This window comes from Balaenoptera acutorostrata, chromosome 12 (genome assembly GCF_949987535.1).
Source record: "Balaenoptera acutorostrata chromosome 12, mBalAcu1.1, whole genome shotgun sequence".
NCBI classification, from domain to species: domain Eukaryota; kingdom Metazoa; phylum Chordata; class Mammalia; order Artiodactyla; family Balaenopteridae; genus Balaenoptera; species Balaenoptera acutorostrata.
The window spans coordinates 86473378-86496556 of record NC_080075.1 but is presented as its reverse complement, the minus strand read 5'-3'; the positions used below and the strand labels follow the sequence as shown (position 1 = coordinate 86496556).

At 49.9% G+C, this 23179-nt stretch overlaps 1 protein-coding gene across 1 annotated transcript; it reads left to right on the top strand.

The window, feature by feature from the left end:
- Positions 1 to 17152: 17152 nt before the first annotated feature.
- On the top strand, positions 17153 to 22611 carry C12H2orf50 (chromosome 12 C2orf50 homolog). Its single transcript, XM_007195709.2, is given in 4 exon segments — positions 17153 to 17374; positions 17377 to 17413; positions 20084 to 20123; positions 22303 to 22611. Coding segments are annotated over 4 exon segments (588 nt in total). The 5' UTR covers positions 17153 to 17172.
- Positions 22612 to 23179: the final 568 nt, after the last annotated feature.

The window sequence follows — 23179 nt, the reverse complement described above, 5'->3', positions numbered from 1 at the left end:
GCCAGAAACAAAGAGCCACATATTGTATGAATTCCAGTTATAAGAAATGATCAAACTAGGCAATGCATACAGACAGAAAGATTAGGGGGTGCTGGGCGCTGGGGGGAGGGAAGATGGGGAATGACTGCTAATAGGGACAGGGTTCTTTTGGAGGCGAAGAAAATGTCCTGAAAGTAGGCAGTGGTGATGGTTGCCCAACTTAATCAATATCCTTAAAACCACTGAATTGTATACTTGAAACAGGTGAATGTTATGGTATGTACATTATAGCTAAATTTTTTTAAAGAAGGCATCCATTGCTGCCTCCCTCAGCCCCACGCCTGCTCACACAGGCTGGGAAAAGCTGTCCTGGTAAAGGGGAGCCAAGGAGGAGAAAACGGGAAAGTGCTGTGCATCAAACTGCAGGCAGTTCCCTCAAATCAGTGTCTCTGGGAGAAAGGATCAGAACACGGGAGGGGCCCAAGCAGACAGGTACCCGTGGGGCCTAGGAAATGAGAGAGGACAAGTTATCCTGCCATAAGCAGCACCCACGTCAGCAGAGCTGATGAGCCCACGCCTGGGGGAAACACCAGGACATGCTCCTGAGCCCGTGGAAGTGCACGTACACATGAGCAATGAGTGGATTCCTAAAGTCTGAAAAATCAATCAGTGCATCCTGCTTGAAATGTGTTTAGAAGAGCTGACTCCTTAAAGGGAATCCTATCATGGAAGAGATTGGGTTATAAATCAGAGTCAACTATGATCTTTCTGTTGGATAAAACTAAATTTTTATTATAGGGTTTAAGGTATACCCGGTTCCTCCTGGTTTAGTCATGTAAAGTAATGAACAATTATTAATTGCACAGTGAGTGCCAGACATCAAGCTTGTTCATTTCGTCACTTCGTATCCATCACCCCCATCACCCCAGAGCATACGATGTTTCAGATAGGCCTTGCCCTCCAGAGCTCACTGCTGTACTAACACCAGTCATGCCCTTGTGATGCTGGTAGCCGGACATCTCCCCATCTGGAAGTGTGGGTCCAGACTAGAAGCCCCGGAATCATCTGAACCTTGTTAGAAATGCAGAATCTCAAGCCCCACCGAGATCTGCTGATTCCCATGGACATTAAAGTTTGAGAAGCTTAAACATATATATTCCTGCAATTTAAAAAAAAAGCCTTAATTTCCGATTTATTCCAATGCATAGCGTTGTATTACCACAAGCAATGCTTCTGGGCAACACAAGGTCTTCACAGACAATAACCTAGCATCCATTCTTTCCACTACAGAGAAAAGCAGTTCTCAAATGAACGGCTGTCCAGATTAATGATTTGTGAAGACGATGCTTATTAAGTACTTGTTAAGTGCCAGGCTCAGGGAGGGGCTTTCCCGCACATTACTATCTTAATACCTTCCCCGTACAAACCCTCTGTGCAGGCCGCTCTGGCACCGGATTTTCAGATGGCTGCAAGTCCGTGAACAAATAGCAGCACTTATCGGGTCTAATGGTGCACTTAGCCACTGAGGAGCCAGGAGAAAAGAAAATTTAACTAACAGGTGATTATCCCTCATAACTGAAATCTTTCTTTCCAAACCCACCTAAGTGGGATTTATCAATTGCACACTGGACAGATCAGCTGTCATCTTCTCCCAGAACCTAATCAGGATATACGTGTCCGTTATCCCCAATGAGACCAAGAAGCGCATTCTCTTCACTGCCTTCGGGAACAAACGTCACCCCTATTTTCTGACCCACTTAAGTTAACATTTATGAGGGTAATTCTTTCAGGCCCCCCGCACTGACTCCTCAGTCTAAGAGCTGGGCAGAGCTGACCAAAACAATCTAGAAAGAGAAAAGTATTCTCACCAGCAGTGTCATTAGCAAGCTGACTTTTAGACCGTGTACCTTTTGGTCACTGAATTAGGGAAATTGTCATTGCAAAATAAGGAGACCCCACACAGTTCCAAATCCCTGAGCCTAGGGGGAGGGTGTGCACCCCCTTCAGATCCCATCATCAGCCCGACAGAGGGAGGGAGAAGAACGATTTCAGGCAACCGGGTGAGGGCACTTTGCTCGTCTCCACGCGTTCCAGCACCAGAGCTGCAGAAGAGCCCTCCGAGGGAAGAGATCCCACCTGCCGTGCCCTCAGCCAAGTCACTCCATCTCGAGGCTCCAAAGTCCCTGGCATCAGCCAGTGCTCGGGGCTCATAGTGACAGCTACCGCATGCCAGCCTCGTGCCAGGCACTGTGCTAAGCTTCCAGAAGCCTCCAGAACCACCATGAGGAACATCAGTGTTCGATGTCAGGGTCCATCAGGATCACCTGGAGGACCCCTTAAAACACTGATTGCTGGGTGCCCCCAGACGTAGATAAGTATGCCCCAAATATTGCATGGGTAATATCCATCGTCTATCTAAAATTCAAGTCTACCTGGATGTCCTGTAATTTATTTGGCAATCCCACCCCCCGGGTTTCTGAAACAGCAGGTCTAGGGTGGGGCTTGATAATTTGCACTTCCGGTAATTTCCTGGGTGAAGATGTTGTGGCTGGCCTGAGGGCCACACTTTGAGAACCACCGAGGAAGGTGACAGTACTATCCCCATTTTACAGGTGAGTAAATGGGGTGCAAAGAGGTTCAGCAGCTTGTCCAGGACCAAACAGCCGTGACTGGGGCCGACAGCCTGGCTCCTGACCTGCTCCTGAACCACGTGCTGCAGCACCCCAACAAGAAGAGGTGCAGCAGCCTCCCCTGCCGGCGGCCTCCTTACCCGCCTCCCTGCCTAAATCCATCATCCACACAAAGCCAGAAGGATCCTTTTCAAACTGAAGTTGAATCACATCACTCCTTTGCCCAAAACCCTTTGATGTCTCCCATCATGCTCACAGTAAAATCCACATCCGCGCTGTGGTCCTCAGGCTACTGATCTGTCCCCTGTTTCCTCTCTGATCTTATTTCCTGACCTCCTCCCCTGGTTCACTCTTCTCCAGGCACACTGGCCTTCTTGCTGGTCTTGGGACACACCGGGCAGACTCCTGCCTCAGCTGCCTCAGGGCCTTTGCACTTGCTGTTTCCTCTGCTTGAACACTCTTTCTCCGTGTATCCCCATCGCTCCCTCATTTCATTCAGGTCTCCACTGCAATGTCACTTCATCCGAATCTTCCCCAGTCACCCTACCTAAGACAGCACCCACCTCCTTTGCTCTCTATCCCCTGCTCCTGACTTATATTTCTTTGCAGCACTTATCACAAGGCAACATTTTATATTTACATATATATTTTATATGTATTATGTACTTAGCTACATACTTGTTTATTGTTTATTGTTTTCTTGTATGCCTCCATTCACTAAAAAGTAAGCTCCATGAAAGCAAGTCGTTTGTGGTTTTTTTAAATCAATTTTTATTGGAGTATAGTTGATTTACAATGTTTTGTTAGTTTCTGCTGTACAGCAAAGTGAATCAGTTATACATATACATATAGCCACTCTTTTTTAGATTCTTTTCCCATATAGGTCATTACAGAGTACTGAGTAGAGTTCCCTGCGCTGTACAGTAGGTCCTTATTAGTTATCTATTTCATATATAGTAGTGTGTGTATGTCAATCCCAATCTCCCAATTTATCCCTCCCCCCTCTTTCCCCCTTGGTAACCATAAGTTTGTTTTCTACATCTGTGACTCATTTTCTGTTTTGTAAATAGGTTCATTTGTACCATTTTTTCAGATTCTACATATAAGTGATATCATAGATTATTTGTCTTTCTCTGTCTGACTTACTTCACTCAGTATGACAATCTCTAGGTCCAAGTCATTTGTGTTCATCACTGCCTAGAACAGTGTCTGGCATAGAGTGGGTACTTGAGAAAAAATATTAAATGAATAGATTGTGTATGTCCACCCCATTCTCACCCAACTCGTTGTTGCCAATGAATGATGCCAACCTGTTATACAAATAGTGTTAGACATTTCTATGCAAAATTATCATTCAAAATATCTGTCAGAAATGTCTGAAAAATACTAATCATCATGTTAACTTGGCTTCGGGAAATAAACACAGAAGTGAAATATCTAGTGCCATGTAGGGTACATCCCAGCCCCACTTACACAAAGCTGCCTTCTTACTCTGCTACCGCCTGCTCAGAACTTAAAGTGTTAACACACATGGGCTATTCCCTAGCAGCAACTCAACATTCAAGCAGAGGCTTGGAATTAAAACGTCTCCACTTTTCTTTAGTCAAATGGTAGTTCTAATTATAGCATTCAGACTGGCATGCATATTTATTTACTCATCTCTAGCCTTGGCTTATAATTAAGAGTTAGTGCCTTCTACCTTGGAAAATGGATGACAAATTATTACAATGTGTTCTGGGGTTGTGTATGATTAGAGCAGGGGGGTTAAGGAAGCTCGGGGCGTTATCCATTTCTATAATTATGCCATCACATTACATCTAGTGCGTGTGGCCAGGGCCATGGCAGGCACGCGGGGAATGAAGCTGCTAGTCTAGATCCTATGGGAAAAGAAAGCAGGTTCATCCATAGAAGCATAGAAAGGCAGGAGCCAGGAGACCCCAGTTCTTGTCCTTGCCCTGCCCTGACTGGCTGGTAACCCCAGAAAAGCCATTTAGCTCCTGGCTGAGGGGCTCATGACACCTCCTTTGTGTGCCCCTGGTGTACCGCTAATACAGCACATAGCAGGTGCTCAATAAATATTTGTAAAATGACAGAACTGTGTGAATAAATGAATTAATGAATGAAAAGCACTCAGCCTACTTTGGATTTCATTTCTGACAGCACGTCTCTTACCTACACTGCCCCACAGTCATAAGATCCCTGTGAGCCCTATTTTTCTGTAGCAGATTCTTGCATATTCAGAGGTGCCGGGGCCTTAGGAATTCAACACATCTTTTTGGAGGGCCACAGCTGAACCCATAACATGCCCCTCCTTGCGGGTGGGGGCAGCCTGCATCCCATGATGGTCATCATGCAGCCCTCGTGTGCCTCGCAGGGGGTGAGCTCCTGGGAGGACCGCACTGCCTTACGGGGACCCTCCGATGCACCACATTGTTTCACAGTCACCACCCCCACCCCCGAGCCAACTCCCATCTGTGAACAGTAAAGGGAAATTCCATGTCAGAATGTGCCCAGATTGTCAGTCACTCTGCCTTACTTTTGGAATTCAGCTTCAGAGCCTCTAACAGCTGCCTGCATTCCCAATTAAAATATTAAAAGAAATATTTTTGTTAACAGAATTTCTCTGCTTTACTAGAATCTTGCTGTACATTTGCAATGATTTTCTGGGCTCCTTGGAAGGCTAAGGAACAGCACAGAAAGAGAGGGTAGGGAAGGACCAGGGCAGCACTGCCGACTTACACACCAACAACCAAGCTACCTGTCCGCTCAACTCTGCCATCCTAAAATCACCTTCCCAGTTTAAAAGAAAAAGTGCCCATGAGCCCAACACAGACATGACAGTGGGGAAAATCAGCACCAGTGCTTGCCCTGTCTCCACTGAGGACAGAAGTCAGACGCCTTGCTGACCTGGGCCCCCTTTCTGTCCGACCTTAGTTTTTCCACATTGCGGTAGCTGGAGATATAACTTGGAGTTAGAAGGTCCCCAGGATACTATTTAGCCCACCCCTTCACCTTGGCTTACAGATTGGAAAACTAAACCAGAGGGGGCAGTTACTTTGTATATACCAAGAAATAAAAATAAAATAAAATGTATTTAAAAGATCGATGGGTCCATACATGAATGTACAATGAACAAATAATTAAATTCCACAGGTTACAAAACCAGCTGTAGGCAGATCTCCACCATCCTAGTCAGGCCACACTGCAATGTCTGAGGCTTCCAGTGGCTGTAGGATTTGTGGAAGGGTCTGGCATGTGGCCTGGGAAAGAAAGGAGTTAAATAATAACTGTTAGTCCCCACCCCCTTCCTTTCCCGGTCCTGAGGTTTAACCTGAATCCTACTCGCTCCACGTGGGGGGCTTTTTTTTTTTAATAGCTTAGTCCTTAATCTGGCCTACTGATGCAAACTTCAACTCTGAGCCACACACTCTGTTACCAGACTTCTCACATCGTAGGCATTGCATTATCATCATTCCAGATAAGAGAGAGATGGTAAAAAAAAAAAATGTTTCTGGTCACATTAACTAATTTCACAGTTTCAGAACTAGACAATTCGTAGCCCAGGAAAGTGAAAGAGCTTGAGCCCTCATTACAGGTCAAATGCAAGAACACGTAACAAATCAAGAGAGGAAGAAAGGGGGCAGTAGACTGAGGACAGGAAAATGTGATCCAGTTTTCAAGAATGGAGAAACAGTGCAATCTAGAAACAAACTAGCAAGACTGACCAGTTTTGAGCAAAATTCCAGAATGATGTATTTTTTAAAAATTTTTTTCAGTTTTAATTTTTTTATTGAAGTATAGTTGATTTACAATGTTGTGCTAATTTCTGCTATACAGCAAAGTGACTCAGTTATACACATATAAACCTTCCTTTATGATATTCTTTTCCATTATGGTTTATCCTAGGATATTGAATATAGTTCCCTGTGCTAGACAGTAGGACCTTGTTGTTTATCCATTCTAAATGTAATAGTTTGCATCTACTCACCCCAAACTCCCAATCCTTCCCTCTCCCTCCCCCGCCTTGATAACCACAAGTCTGTTCTCTATGTCTGTAAGTCAGTTTCTGTTTTGTAGATAGGTTCATCTGTGCCATATTATAGATTCCACATATAAGTGATATCATATGGTATTTGTCTTTCTCTTTCTGACTTACTTCACTTAGTATGATAATCTCTAGTTGCATCCGTGTTGCTGCAAATGGCATTATTTTCTTCTTTTTATGGCTGAGTAGTATTCCATTGTATATATATACCACATCTTCTTTATCCATTCATCTGTCAATGGACATTTAGGTTGCTTCCATGCCTTGGCTATTGTGAATAGTGCTGCTATGAACACAGGGGTGCTTTTATCTTTCTGAATTATAGTTTTGTCTGGATATATGCCCAGGAGTGGGATTGCTGGGTCATATGGTAATTCTACTTTTAATTTTCTAAGGAACCTCCATACTGTTTTCTGCAGTGGCTGCACCAACTTACATTCCCACCAACAGTGTAGGAGGGTTCCCTTTTCTCCACACCCTCTCCAGTGTTTGTTATTTGTAGACTTTTAAATGCTGGCCATTCTGACTGGTGTGGGTGGTACCTCATTGCAGTTTTGATTTGCATTCCTCTAATAATTAGTGATGTTCAGCATCTTTTCTTGTGCCTACTGGCTATCTGTATGTCTTCTTTGGAGAAATGTCTGTTAAGGTCTTCTGCCCATTTTTCGATTGGGTTGTTCGTTTTTTTGTTGTTGAGTTGTATGAGCTGTTTGTATATTTTGGAGATTAAGCCCTTGACTGTCGCATCATTTGCAAATATTTCTTCCTGCAGAATGGTGTACTTTTTAAATGATTAGTGAAAAAAAAAGAGCTAATTGCTGGGAGCTGGTGAACAGTCACTGGGAACCAATCTCATTTCACTTTAATGAGGTTGTTAGGATGACAGCCCTGGGGCAGGCAAGGAGCTAAATCATCTTTATTTTAGCAAGAAAAATTGTCCACCTCATTCCACAATTCTCTGTAAAAACAAAAGAAGCAGCAGCAGAATCTAGAGATGAACAATGACAGATGGCAATTGGTGGCCTCAGTGTGACAATAAGGGAGGCTGGTGTCACCAAACCACACTTCCCAGCCCAAGTTGTCCACATACCTACAGGCCTATGAAGGTGCTGGTAGGGTCTCTGAGCCAGATGTGGTATCTCCAAAGGCCTAATGGGAAGCATGCTTTTACCCACAGGTCAGCCTGTATGTTAGCAGGGTGTAACAGAGGGGGGTGTGGTCTAGCTCTGTTCAGGCTGCCTGGGTTTGAGTTAGTCATAAAATCTATCTAGATTTTTTGTCTCCAGTGACACAGAAATCTCCATTATCTGAAAAGCCTATTGCCACAAAACACCTACAAATCCTGGGTAATATATGATAAATATCCTCTTAAACGCATAGCCATGCATGCAATCAAGTAAAAGAAATCCCCAGGAGCCAAAAACAGAGGCGAAGCTGAGAACTCAAGCTCCTGCCCTTTGGGGACATTTGCCAAGTTTGGAAACAAGGAGGCTTGATGTTCACGCTGTTTAGAAATCAGAACAAAACCGTGGACCTGCACGAGGTAGGGACTTGGAAATGAGACTCCTTAGAAATGCAGGATCCTTGGAGGCCATACCCTCAGTGACAAGGTGTAATGAAAAACTTAACAAAACGAGATGACAAGGAAACCTTTGTCTCAACTCCCACTTGTTAAGGGGGAAAGAGATGCCCCCATGAGAATCCATATCTACTTACCTGCCCTCATTGGGTTTGGGGTTTGAATTGACACTGTTTGTCCTGAAAACCAAAGTCAAGAAAGTATCTATGAGTGGCCTTGTGTTGATGATTCCCCACGTGCAGAAACAAGAGCAAATTCTCTTTGGAGTGACATGCCCTCAGCCCAAGGAATATAGGATTTCCAAGCTAAATCCCAGCCATGTGTCTTAAGATGAACCTTTATTGAGTACTTACCTTGTACTTAAATCCTTTACGTGTATTATCCCACTTAATGCTCACAACATCCTTTTGATGGTAGGTATTTTCCTTATTATTGTACCTCTGAAGGACATCCTTCAAATTTTTCAGGGTCCCTGATAGAGATGACGTTGAAGCACTTAGAAGCACCCATGTCATAGGAGGAATGTTTAAAGAGACTGGGGGCTTGGCTTGGAGAAAAGCTGACTCACTGGAGGTCTGAGAGACACCCTCAGTTACTTAGAAGGTCATCTTGAATCTTGTTCTCAGCAGTTCTAGGGGCAGAATGGAGAAGTTCAGACCCTCTCTAAGAAAGCCATTTCTAACGGGAGAGCACCAGGCATGTCACAATGGAGAGCTCTCTGCAGTGGATATGGCTCAACAGAGGCACGGGAAGGGTGCTGCAAGAGGAACCACTGGTGGGCTTCCCTGGTGGCGCAGTGGTTGAGAGTCTGCCTGCCAATGCAGGGGACACGGGTTCGAGCCCTGGTCTGGGAAGATCCCACATGCCGCGGAGCAACTAAGCCCGTGTGCCACAATTACTGAGCCTGCGCGTCTGGAGCCTGTGATCCGCAGCAAGAGAGGCCGCGACAGTGAAAGGCCCACGCACCGCGATGAAGAGTGACCCCCACTTGCCACAACTAGAGAAAGCCCTCGCACAGAAACGAAGACCCAACACAGCCAAAAATAAATAAATAACTAAATAAATATTTTAAAAAAGGGACCACTGGCTTGAGAGGGATGCCAGACCCAGGACGTCAAGCTCCTCTTCCAACCCCTTAGAATCCTATGGATCAAACAGGGAAGAGTCATGTGTAGGGATATTCCTTCCTCCTTCCTTCCTTCCACAACTGTTTACTGAGTACCTACTACATGCCAGGCACCATTCTAGCTGGAGGTGCATTTATGGTGTTTTGTCTCTAGTGAAGGAAACAGACAGTGAACAAAATAATTTGAGATAATAATGCTAAGAAGAAAATAGTGATGAGACAGGCTGGCAGAGAGCCGGATGGGAGCTCGTTATTAGGAAGTCATGAAAGGGATGGGGTTTGAGCTGAGACCTGAATGTCAAGTAAGAGCCAACCGCAGAGAGAGTCCCAGGGTGCAGGAAGCACGGAGATGTAGGGTAGGGCCAGCCTGGTGCAGCTGGAGCCCAGGTGCAGTCATAAGGCTGTGGGAAGTTTTCGCTCCAGTTTCTATTGGGAAGAATGATCATGTGTTGGCTTCAATGAGACCCAAGGCTTTGATAACTAAGATCCGTATAATCATTGAGAAAGTGAAAATTCGCCCTGCTGGCAGGCAAACCGAGGTAAACGAGGTTTCCCACAGGACACGGATGAAGCTAACAGAACAACAACAAAGAAACCTAGGCAAGGCCATCCTGCAGCTGCAAAATGACTAACACTCTCCCTAGAATCCCCCAGCACAAGGCCAATCACGAGGCTCTTTTCCAAGATGGCCTTGGGTTCCTGGCTGCAGCAAGCCCCGTAAAGCCAGCATTGGGGCTGCAGGAATGCTCCTGGGGCTACTCTACGCGGAGGCTGCCACGGAATCACGACAGTATTAGCCAGCATTACTCTTAATAGCTGCCAGGCAGTTTGCTAAGAGCTTTACACATGCTTTGGGACATTGCATGTTGCCGTGACCCTCTGGGGTAACTGCTGTTATTACCACCTTCCTCCGAGGGGGTAAGACAGGGATTGAGACAGGAAAACTATAAGCAGCAGAAAGGGGATTGAGACAGAGTCTGCCCCATAAAGAAGCTTGTCCGACAGCTATCTGCAAACCAGGGCCTTCACCAGCAGAGCTGCTCTCAGCATTCTGAGTGCTAGCGAGGGCAGGAGCTAGCGCTCGCATCCAGGTCTGACCCCTAAGTGCTTGCTCATAACCACCATTATTTTACCACCTTTCTGCAGGTAAAGTCACTAAGTGGATTTCAGACCCGATGCAAAATGCAGGAGGCATCCCGTTCTAGTGCCCTTGTTCCCGGGAGAATTTACAAGATGCAAATGCAAACACATCCTCTCTCCCGGGAGGCACTAATCACCCATAATTCAGACGCCGTGAGAGTTGATAACCTGCAGCAAAGCACCTTTCTTCCACAAGCAGCTGCAGCATTTTAAGGGGCTTTCCTGGGCCCGGGCTGAGTTTGTGGCGTCTCCCGGGGACCCCTTCTGATTTACAGATTCCCCGCTAATTTGTAGAACAAATGTGTCTGAGGCAGCTGTTGGCCTTTGCAGTAATTAAAACAAGGCTAATATTGGCAAAACAATAAGCAGGAAATCGTGAAAGTTCCATCAGTAAACAAAATATTTTTTCACCCAAGTTGGTTGTGCAGCCCGAAAGCTAACTCTTGTATCCCCCAGCATTTGCTTCAAATATTCCTTCTTCCTCAAAAATCACTGTCAGATGTTTTCCTTTAACAAGGCTTCCTTTAGAAAAGGAATCTTTTCCTTTTCCTCTAAAAATCTCCTTCCTTTAGAAAAGAACAGAAGATTCCCACTTGGAGAGGGAGTAAAGAGAGGTCAGAGAACACGGGTCCTGGGAGAAGCTGATGTGGGATTGATCCCAAGCTGCACAACTTTCTGGCTTCAAGAGCACAGGCAAGCTCTCGGAGCCTCTGTTTCTTCATCTGTAAGTTGGGGTGAAGACAAATCAGACACCAGCACGAAGTCACCCAGCACAGGGACTACAGGGGAGGAAGACAGATGAAGTGGCTCAGCCAAGGTCACACTGAGGGTGAGGCCGGAGCTAGGATGGAGTCGGCCTGACACAAATCCTGCGCTCTGTACCTGGCCAGGTGCTCTCTTCCACACGCCCTCCCCCAACCTGCCCAACCGCTCCCAGCTCCAGCACAGCCCAGGTCAGAGACCACGTGGGAGCCAAGCCTGGAGCAGGTGTGAGGTCTGCCAGCCCGGGCTCCTGGGGACCCCGACCTGCGTGAGTCAGTGGGGGGCAGGGGGATAAGCCATGAGGACTCAGATGGGGGCTCAGAAGGCCAAAGCCAAGGCGGTCTGGTCCACTATTATAGTGTAGTTTGTCCCCTTGTCTTGGGAAAAAAACCAATCCTATGAGCCACTGACACCACGGCACTTGTGCTGGAAGGCACCTGGGCTAATATTCAGACTGTAAGTACTGGTGCAGTTGTTAAAATATTGATATCCCCCCATACCAACCGGAAAAGAGCTGGCCCTGCTCCTCCACCCCCTCACCTCTGCACACCTGCGAGCGGGAGGCCTCCGGTCCTTTCCGATTGGCCGGGCCAGGCCCCTACCTGTTGTCAAAGCCTCACCCCAGCCCTGAGCCACTGTTCACCGAGGGCTCTGTGCCAGGCACATCTTCCCTCAGGCCCGCTGCTGGGTTCCATCACGGACACCTTCTCTGGACGTCACACTCATTCTCACAGTGCCTCAAACCTGAAAGACGCCTGGCTTCTTTCGGGAGCCCTGGGAAGACTGTTGGAGAGGTACCTCGTGTTTCTAGGCCCGACAGAGGATGCAAAGCTACAGGCTGCCCCCTGCTGCCCCAGATAAGTATTGCAATCATCCCCAATTCAACTTCTTTCTCCTGAAACACACTCAGCTGCCTATTAGTGGGAAGTTACAGAACATAGAAAACAATAAAGAAAATAAAGACAATGGCCCAGAATATTTTTTCCAATGCTCCCAACTTCCAGGAATCCAGAGCCTCCAGAATATCAACCACTGAGTTTCTTTTTTGCATAGCCAAAGTAAGACTGTTTATGAGGGATGCTTTTCCTCTGCAAATAACAATTTAAGAAGAGACCAAAAATGGCAGTCAGCAGGGGCTCTGGTCCTGGCACCGCATCTCCTGCCCGTGTAAGCAGTGAGGGTGGTGATTTTTCTGAGCCCCCAGGCTCTGCACCCAAATCCAGCCATGATCAGCCCTCCACACAAGGCTGTCGTGATGTGTCAGGGAGAAATGCAGGTGGGCACACTCTCAGTCCTGAAGTGCTACACAAGTGCTATTTTTAATGTAATTACCTATCAGGGAATATTTAAATTATCTCCCAGAGCCTAGATTGGTATTGAAAATGGAGAGCGCCTAATTGCTGGAAATTTTCAAGGACGCTCCTGGGGAAAACGGGGGGAGGTAGTGTTCGGCAGCCACGTGGCACAAGCACAGAAGACTTGACACAGCAGGCCTGCGACTGCTGTCCTCAGAAGGGCTGCTCATAAGACTGGCCCTTCGCTGGTGTCTGGGACCCTGGATTTCGGGAGGGTCCCCTCCATCCCCTGAAAAGAACGGCTCACTGTGCATAACCAGTTTGTGCCCCAATACGGTTTAAGCGGAGCCCTTGCTTTCCTTCCGGGAGTCTGGGATTTTGGTATGTGCTAGGCAGAGGGTGCCTGCGTGACCAGCCCCCTGGGAGCTGAGTCTCCAAGGGGCCTCTCTGGTGGACAACATTTCACATGTGTTGTCACAACTCGCTGCTCGGAAATCGAGCTCATCCGTGTGGCCCCACCGGATGAGGGTTCTGGAAGCTTGTGCCTGGTTTCCTCTGGACTTCAAATCACGTACCTTTTCCCTTTGCCGAGTTTGCTTTGTTTCCTTTTGCCATAATAAATCACAGCCGTGAGTATCACCATAGGCTGAGCCCTGTGAGTCCTCCTAGCCAATCATCAACCTGGGGTGGCCTTGGAGACCCCGACACACCACCCAGCTCCCAGTTCTGGCAAGACCAGTAAAGCCGACACATTCAGGCCTTGCTGGAGAGCAACACTGCTCTATACACTGAAAGTCATTAAAATGTCTGTGTGCTTTGACCCACAATCCCATTCGGGGAATGTGTCCTGTTGAAACAATGCAACAGAAAGAAACAGAGGCAGGAAGATATTCATCACAGCTAATGCCACACCCGAAAACAAAATAAATGCCTAAGAACAGAAAAAATGGCTAAGTAAATTAAGGTATATCAACTCTAAGAAACGGATTAAAGGGAGAGGTATGAAAAGAGAAACACGAAAAGATGTTTCCAATAGGTTACCTTTTTTTTTTTTTTTTTTTTTTAAGCAGCATACAAAATGGTGGGGACATTGACAGCAAGTATATAACAAGCAGTAAGATGGAAAGTGAGTTTTCAAAAGTGAAAGTGGTTGGGCTGCGCTGGATGACAAAGGGGTGTCGATTTAGCTGCAGATAAATTACCTTTCATGATGCTGTCCTAGTAAACTAAGAAACTTTCTGGGGACTTGGTAGGAGCAGCTGGAAAGGTGTGAACGGTGGCCCTGAATCCTTTCTTTATTTTCACCGCCTTTTATAAAGCCTTCAAGGTGTGTGTGCACGCAGGGAAAAGGGGATTAGTGTTGAGCCAAAACTTTTATCCGGGAAAGGGAGGTGTAGCGGAGAAGAAGGAGGCCTGAAAGATGCAGACAAACATTTCCCGGCAGCGCCCCTGCCTTCCCCGAGCCCCGCTTCTTCCGGCACCCCATCCCCGCCCTCTCCTCCGCTGACCCTCATTTCTGCTCCCTCCCGACGCTTGCTCAGCTCTTTAAACCTGCTGCAAGGGCTCCCCCCGAGGCTCTCGGGCCCCTCTGCCCTTCCCCGCAGTGGAGAACTACAGTTAAGGACTCTCTCTAGACGGCCAACATGGAAGGGGCGGAGTCTACACGAAGCGGGCGGTGCTCCTGGAGCAAGCCCCGCCCCCACCTGCCCAGCCCGGCGGGGCCTCCCCCAGCTTTGGGGACCTCGCCGGGTGCTGCTCCCACCTGGCCGAGTCCGCAGTGCCTGTCACTGCACACCTGAGCCCAGGCTGTACGGATCCACCAGCACTGCGGTTAAGGTCCTTCTTGGGGTTGAGATAAACCCGATAAAATACAGCTCCAGCAACCCCCTAAATCCAGGGATTTTTGTCCTCTCTCAGAAAGTCATGTGTAAAGTTATATCCCAAGTCGTGAGGTGTGCAGGGGGCAATGACTTGCTCTGGGACACCTGGCAAGTCACTGGCAGAGCTGGGACCGGAGCCGGTGTCCTGATCCCACGGGGCTGGGGAGGTTGCGTGGAGGGTCCTCCCGGGCTGGGGCTCAGTGAGACCCGCCCAGACTGAATCTGGATGCTTTTCCAGGGCAGTGACTGTGGAAAGAAAATGTGTTCAAGCTGGACTGACAGGTGCAATCTTTTTTCCCATCAACGTTTTATTTTGGAAATTTCTAAACATAAAAATGTTGAAAGACTGGTACAGTGAACATTCATATACCCATCCCCTAGATTTACAGTTAACACCTATTGTATGTGCTCTGTTGATATCGATCCATCCCGCTACCATCGATCAGTCCCATGGGAATATTCAGCCTCTCCATACATCAGGCACTTGGTCACCCTGGAGGCCCCTGCTGGCCTTTTTGGTCCTGTTCCTTATCTCTGGAGCATGTGGCCGGGGGACCCAGGCCAAGGTACCTGAGCAAACTGCACAGCTGTTCCAGGCTGTTCCAAGCTACTCTGTACCACAGTCCGCAGTCAGCCTTATGAGTGGTTTTCCACATAGCAGGCACTGTGCTCTCCAAACACACTCACGGGACCCCTTCCAGAGGTTCCAGGAGGTCAGAGCCGCCACTCCTCAGGCACAGCAGGGACCTGTCCTGGCTGTGCTGGGGTCACAAACACCCAAGAGAGAGCAACCACCAGGGAAGCCTGTTTCTGGGCCCCAGGGGTTTTCAGTTCATCTTTTTTGGAGAAAAACTTCAAAGTCACCAAATGCCAGCCGTTCTCATCCCAGCTCTGGAGGAAGAACAGAGGGAGGAAGAGAGACAGAGTCCCAGCCCCACAGCCTCTGCTTTTACACTGATGTCCCAGCAGGTCACACCCGCTCAGTTCCTTCCTCATACAAGTGCTGGCGGCTCTTTGTGGCCCGGCGGCTCTCACCCCATCTCCTCCGCTCCAGCCCTCTACCAAGGCCAGCATGGGCTCCACCACCTCCTCTCACCTGGACCACGGCCATGTCACCTCACCTGCTTGTCCTTTCCTGATCTTCTTTGCCCTGTGGCTTGAAGGCAGCAATGTCCCCGCTGTGCACGAGCTCTCGACACAGCTCCAAACAGCCCGGGGCCCGGGGCCCCCGTCCAGCCCCAATGCCACTGCTCAAATACCAGTGTTCTCTCTTGCATCCAAGCTTTTGCATTTGCCCCAGTTTTTCCAGCTGGTAAATCCTTTTCACCCATGAAGACCCAACCCCTTGGCACCTCCTTCATGAGAGCAGAATCCAGAAGAGGTGCCCAGGGTGGGGCACACAGAGGAGGGTTGGTATGTTGGCTGCACCTGTGCCCGCACGCTGGGGCGCTACATGCACCCTCCACGTAGCAGGGCTCCGTGTGTGTGTGTGTGTGTGTGTGTGTGTGTGGCCATCCGCCCCAGTGTCTGCTTCCCAGTCATGCAGAGGAGAGAGTACCACGCCCAGCTGGGTCAGCCCACAGAAAAGTTTCATGGAAAGAACTGTGACTCTGCCAACACACAGGGGGTAGGAAGGAGCCGAGAGCCCCAGAAGTGTGGCGTGCCCAGGGCAGAAGCCACGGGGGGCGGCGGCTGAGGAGACCCGAGCAAGAGAGGCCCGGGAGCTCGGGGCGCACCGGGCTGCATGTGTCAGAGCGGAAGCGGGGCGGATCCGAATGGGAGTCCCCACCCGGCGCTCTCCTTGTTTCCTTCTGAGGAGTCAACCTTAAGGCCCGGCTTCAGCTAGTAACGGAGTGACCTTGGGCAGTCACTTATCTTGCTGGTGAGGGCCTCGGTTCCCTCATCTGTAGAATGGGGTTGGAAATGCCTGCCTTGCATGATTGGAGGGGTTAAGCAAGATCAAGGGCAACACTTTGTAAACCCTCCAGGTTGATGCAGAAGAGCAGGTATTAATGGTGCAGCATCACTAATTGCCCCTTGCCTGGCGTGTACTCGTAACCGCTTCCATGATTCCAAGAGGGAAGCAAAGCGCCACACTCTAGTTCACAAAGCGCCTCCCGTCCATCTTCTCCTGCGAGCCCCACGGCATCCACCAGGGGGCGGATCAGGATTATTGTTGCCCCTTCACACACCCCCGAATGGGCCAGGGCTGCCCAAGGTCATGTGTCTGGGCCCAAACCCACATGTCCTGTCTGGAACCCCATGTCTTTTCTTACTGTCCAGAGGTCAGGGCTTTGGTCCCTCTCCACTCCCCCATGCTGTACTGAGGTCTCCAGCAGGGGGATGGGGGAGCAGGGGGCAGAGCTGAGGGGCAGCTGAGCTGGGCATGGCACAGACCAGGAACTCTCTCCACCCGACCCTGGGGCTCAGGTGTCTCTCCACACACACACACACACACACACACACACACACACAGGGCCCGCCCCTTCCTTCGTACGCTGGGGAGCTGCCGATTCCCAGGGCAACAGTCAACACAGGCAGAAGCTCAAACACAGCAGAGCTCGAATGCTTTCTCCAGCCTGGAGGGTCTGGTCCCATCAGCCACGCTGAGCTCGGGTCCGGGGGGCGGTGAGAACGCCTGCACAGGCTGTCCTGGGGTTAGGAGGGAGGGGAGGCGTGGGAGAGGTCACACGCACACACGCACACACGCACACACACACACACACCCCTGCACCCATGGGAAGCCACCCCCGCCCCGAGCTCCAGAGAACCACATCAGCTGGGTACCGACAGCCTTCAACCAGGCCGCCAGCCTTTGTCTCCTCCGCTGCCCGGGGCGGCCCTGCGGTGGGCAGGAGCCCTGCTGGCGCCCCCCAGGCCCCGACGGCCGAGCGGGCGGCCCCGGGAGCTGACGGTGTGCAGCGGGACCAGCTGTGGAGGGGCGTCTAGAGGCCGAGACGAGGAGCCAGCGGCGCTGGTGAGTGCCCTGCCCCCCCTAGAGGCACCCCGCACCGAACTCAGGGTCTAGGAAGCTTCTGGAGAAAGAGAGGCGAGAGACAGGGGTGAGAGGGAGTAAGCCAGGCGAAGGGCGGCGGTGGGAAAGCGCGTGGGCTGAGGGGGGAGAACCTGGGCCGGGGGAGGTGAGGGAGCCCAGCCTTGGCCACACTCAACAGGGTGAAGAGCAGCGCCCGGCACGGGGGGCGGTGCATCCCAGGAGCCCATCAGCCCTGTGCAGTAAGCCCCCCAGCTGGAGCTCAAGGGATAAAGTGCCCCTGTGGGTGGGGGGCAGCCGTGAAGCCGGGGCTGCAGCCCGGGGAGGGAAGCTGGCCCTCCGACCCAGCAAAGGACGCGCCTTCAAGCATCGCTCAGCCCGGAAGTTCCTAGGAGAGCCGCCCTGTCCGGCTGCCGCGGGGGGCAAGACGGGCCCGGTCCTGGCTGCACGGAGCCCTCACGCTCAGGACTGGCAGCCAGAAAGCAGCGGAGGCACAAGCAGGAGCCAAGTGTGGCTGGTGTCGGGAGGAAACGGGCTGGGCAGAGCGCACGCCTTGCTTTCCCAGGAGCTCACGGAGGCCCCTCCGAGCTGGCGGCCTCCAGGCTGGAGCACGAGAAGGGGCCGCGGAGGAGTCTGGTGTATTTTAAAAAGGAAAAAACACCGCCACATAAAGAACGTGCATGTAGCCAAGGCGGTGATGAGGGGACAAGAGCCTGGGGATGAGGAGAAGGAAACGCCCACACACTTATTAAAGTCCAGGTACTTTTCCTCAAATGTCATGAGACGCCCTGGAGGGTCTTGAGCGAGAGCCTGATGTGACCGATTTACAGTTTAAATGACCAGTCTGGCCGCTATGCTTAGAAGGAATTGAAATGGTGGGCAGGGGTGAGGAGCAGAGTGCCGGTTAAGGAACTGGGGACAGCAGGGCGAGTCCGTGGCGGCGGCCTGAGCGCGGGCGGAGGAAGTGCAGCTGGAGGTCCGTGGAAGAATGCAAGGAATATTTTGGTGGTAGAATCTCGAGCATTGCTGATGGATTGGAGAGAGAGAGTGTGTGCGTGTGTGTGTGTGTGTGTTTGTGTGTGCATGTGTGTTGGGGTATAGGAGACGTTTACAAAGACAGGACCGTCTAGTGCCATTTAATTTTTCCAGCTAATAATAGAATAAAGGAAGTTTTCTTTTTGAAAAAAGGAAAAAGAAAAATAAATTACTCAGAAGAACAGTACAATGGAAACCATGAAAGAAGAGCTAAAATCTAGAGAACAGGGCAAGAAGGTCCAACATACCTTCAAACTGAGCTCCCCAAGGAGAGAATGGGGGACATGAACTACTTGAAGAGAAAATGAGAATTTTCCAGAACCACAGAAATACATGAATGCACAGACACTGGAGGATGTGCTTCACAACCACAGGAGGGAAAACAAGCAAGGAAGGCACAGGGTCCACAATGAGGGCAGTTCCAGCATGGTGGTCCTGGAGAGCAGCCAGCCCCAGGGAGGGGGAGGACCCAGGGTCCCAGGGCTCGGGCTCTGGAGAAAACTTTTTTTTTTTTTTTTGGCCATGCTGCGTGGCCTAGTTCCCAGACCAGGGATCGAAACCAGGGTCCCGGCAGTGAGAGCGCCAAGTTCCAACCACAGGACTGCCAGGGAATTCCCTGGAGAAAACATTTAAAAGAAATTGTTCATGACCTGATGCATTTGATTGTGTGGAAAATAATATTGAGAGGGAGCCTTACAATTTATTTGGAGAGTTTGGAATCAATGATCAGTACATAGAAACCTAAGATAATCAGGGAAAATGTCATTATTAACGCTAGAAAAAATTCTAAGCTGTACAAAGAAAGGAACTGGGGTCATATTATGCAATAAGTAGTATAATTAGTTCATCAATGAACAGTATTTATATAATTAGAAGGATATAAACAATACATATCAAGTGAACCAAAATCTATAATGCAATGATTTTGGAAGAAATGGGGAAGAAGAAAGGGTCAAGAATGCTAATTCATAATCTCCCATAGTAGAAAGGCAATAGATAAGCTTACATTTTTAGGACCTCAAGAAATCACAGTGCAGGTTTATTCTTTCAGAATATGGACGTGAAAGGCTTGAAGAGACAGCTAAGAAACTGACTCTAGGTTGTGGATCTCGCGGGCTCTGAGGATTGGGGCAGAGAAACCTGCTTTTCTTCCAAGTCTTAGAGAATTGTTTGACTTTCAAAAAATAGATTAAAAATTAAACTACCAGCAGAGCTGACACCATTTTTCTCATTGTCACTTTCCCTCCCCCGCCCTACCTCCCTCTGCCACACACACTGGAAGGTTACCAGGCTTTGGGGAAGTGAAAACTGGTTTTTCTTCACAAAATACTGGCAGATACCCCAGCAGACCCCGGCACAGGGTGAGACGGCATCCGGGTTCCTGACGCACCTGCTACACCCTCTGGCATCAGAGTTTCCGCTCCATTGAAATGTGTGTTCATTTTACAGGCTCCACCATAAACACTTGTTGATCCTTGGCATCTGTTCCACTTACTGATTTTAGTTCCTCCATGATGTAATCCATGCATCCGTGGCAGCAACTGATTCCTGTGACCCGGGGACAATCATGGTCAAAATGTCACAGGGAAGGCTCACACTGCCACCGTGTTTTCTTTCCAGGGCTCAGAATTGGAGTTTCCTGAAAGGCTATGACCCCATGGTAAGACAAACCACATTCCTGTCCGACATACTTGCACTTAGAATGTTTATTTATTCATCTAATGTTTATTGAGGACCTACTGTGTGCTTGATGCTGAAATGTACAGAGACCAATAAAATACAACCTTGTGTCAAGAAACTCAGGGTCTGGTGGGAAAGAAAAGACTTACGTAGAGTATTTAGAAATTACTTTTCCCCAGTGTTTCTTGATTTTAGTAAGACGAACGCATTGGAAACGACAGGCATCAGCTGCTGAAATGTTTTCCTCTGCCTGAGGATGTCAGCATTGTAGAGTGAGTGGGGTTGGCGCCACAAGGAGAATGAGTTTGGGTGAACACACTTTGTAAACTAATTCCCTGTGTCTAATATCACCACCGACAGTCCATCCTCCACCAGAGTGATTTTCCTAAATTGCAAAACTGACTATATCTCTCCCTGGCTTAAAATCCTTCAGTAAATCTGCATTTTTCAGGATGGTTTACAACACTTCCCATGATCCAACCTTGCCTCCCTCCCCATCCTCCTTGCTCACCCCACGGTGACCCACAGGCTCTCTTTTATCCATGCCTCTGTGCATGCTGTTCCCCTGCCTGAAATTCCCTTCCCACTTTGTCAGCCTGATGGCCTCCTATTCATCCTTCAAGACCCCGCCCAAGTGGCTCCTTCTGAGAAATCTCCCCTTCCTGAGCAAGCATGACCGGACCACTGTGGTCTTCACTCACTCGCACATCTAACCCGTTCCTTGGGAACATCGTGTAATTGTGCAACGAGCAATCTCACCTGGTCATGGGCTCCCTTGGTGAAAGAATAAAGATGGCTTCATTACTGCACAAACACCCCCAGCACCCAGTAACTATTTAGCACTCAGTTCATGTTGGAGGAATGAACAAATGGGAGAAGGAATCTGGCTGTATAAAGCATAGTTAGAGAACCAAATTGGAAGCCAAGCAGTGTAACAAGCCAACCAAGGTGGTGGCCACACTGGCATGGCCCTTGTGGGGTTTAGGGAAGGTTTGACATCTGTATGGCTGGCCTTGAGGGGTTGCTGTCTGCCCTGCGATCGAAGATTTAGTTCATGGGGCCTGAATTCCTACCCTGAGCCCCTGGCCCAGGCTCGCAGGCTACAGAGCCTCTCCCTGCCCCGGGCTGTGTATGAGCAACCTGACCCCTGAAACCCTCGGCCTGCCCAGACGATGGGGCCACCTCGGCATGGACTTTGCCAGCTGAGAGCCCGGATCCTATTTCTTAAGACTGGTCCTGTCTATTATGTTTGACACGGGGCAGCACAAAGTTAACTATAAACAAGGGCAGGGAAGATTTATCAGATTAGTCATAACTCAGACATTTACTCACTCCTCCATCCATCAGTGTCAGAAGTCACCAGAAAGCATGTCCAGGGCAGCACCGCTCCTAAGACCCCAAAACTGGAAACAAACCCAAATGCCCCCGTGGCAGAACAGATAAGTAACTTGCGGAGTATTCAGCCAAATCACACGGCAGAACACCGTTCAGCACTGAGAGCCAAGCAGCTGCCATCACACACGGGAACACAGGTGAACCTCAGGAACACGTTCTTGAGAGAAAGGAGCCAGAGGGAAGAGACTGGGACCTGTCAGGTAAAGTTCAACGCCAGGCAAAAGAAGTCAAGACCAGATCGCCTTGGAGGTCAGGGCAGTGACGGAGGGGTTAAAGGCGGCATCTGAGGTGGGTCGCGTCCTATTTCCTGGTCCAGGCGGGGCTGCATGGCACTCACCGCGTGGGCGCTGGCTGAGCTGTGCAGTTGTGACTGGTGTACTTTTCTGTGTGTGTGTTAGATTTCCAGTAAAACTCAACCAAAAACCAAAACCACCCCATGGCGTCCCCACCACGTGTGAGGCAGCGTCTTAGGCCTGGGGGGTGGGGTGGAGGAGGGGTTAGGACGTGGTCCCTCCCTCGGCTGCTCAAGCATCCCGGTGAGGGGGTCCTGGAAGCACCTGTGTAAGGAGCCCTGGGTGCGAGGAGGAAGAAGTGAGCCTCTCTCGGCTGGAGAGTTGAGTCCCGGGTCCAGAGCGAAATCTGGGATCGGATCACCCAGGGGATGCTTCCCGCAGAGGCCATCTTCTCCCGGCTCCCTTCTCTTCCCCGCTCAGGCTCCTCCTGTTTTCCCGCAGCCGGTGACCCTAACTGTCCCCTCTCCTCAGGGCAACAAGAAGGGGCCCGTGAAGCTGCTGGAGTACGTGCCTCTCTTCTCTGACACAGTCCCCAATTCCACGAGCCAGGCTGTGGGCAGCAGGGTGGACACGCCCCTGGGGAAAGCCCTCATCAGCCTGGACTTCTTCTTTGTGGAAGGAATCCGGAAGAAGGAGCTGGAAGACGAGCTGCAGCCCATCCAGGAGGAGGGCCGGGCGGGCCTGCCCCCGGTGGGTGTGGGGCGGCGGGGACACCGCTGTGGGTCTGGCACCTGTGCCCCGGACAGCACCCTGCGTACAGCCGGGGGTCGTTATCCCTGAGTCCCACGCGAGCCTTAAGAGGGCTCCTGGCTCATCTTCGCACCTGACATGGAGAGGACTCAAGGACCTGCCCAAGGCCATATAACCGGCAACAATGGGGCTTCCCTAAGGGTCAGGGCCCCATGAGAGGGGGCCCTGCGTGTGGTCAGGAGCACCGTCCACTGGCTTCGGGTCCTGTTCCTGACTCTGAGCAGCTGCAGCCTTGGGCACGTTGCTGGAGCCTCTGCGCCACCGTTTCCCCACCTGTAACATGGTGTGTTCGTTTCCCGTCGCTGCTGTAACCAGTGACCACAAACTGAGAGGCTCAAAACAACACATACATGTTATCTTGCAGTCCTGGAGGCCAGAAATCCAAAGTGCGTCTCACTGGACTGAACTCAAGGCGTTGGCAGGGCTGCATTCCTTTCTGGAGGCTGGAGGAATCTGATTCCTCACCTTTTCCAACTTCTGGAAGCTGCTGACATTCCTTGGCCCGTGACTCCTTCATCCTCAAGGGCAGCAGCGTGGTATCTTCAACTCTCTCTCTTTCTCTCTCCCTCCCGCATCTTTTAAGGATGCTGTGATTACA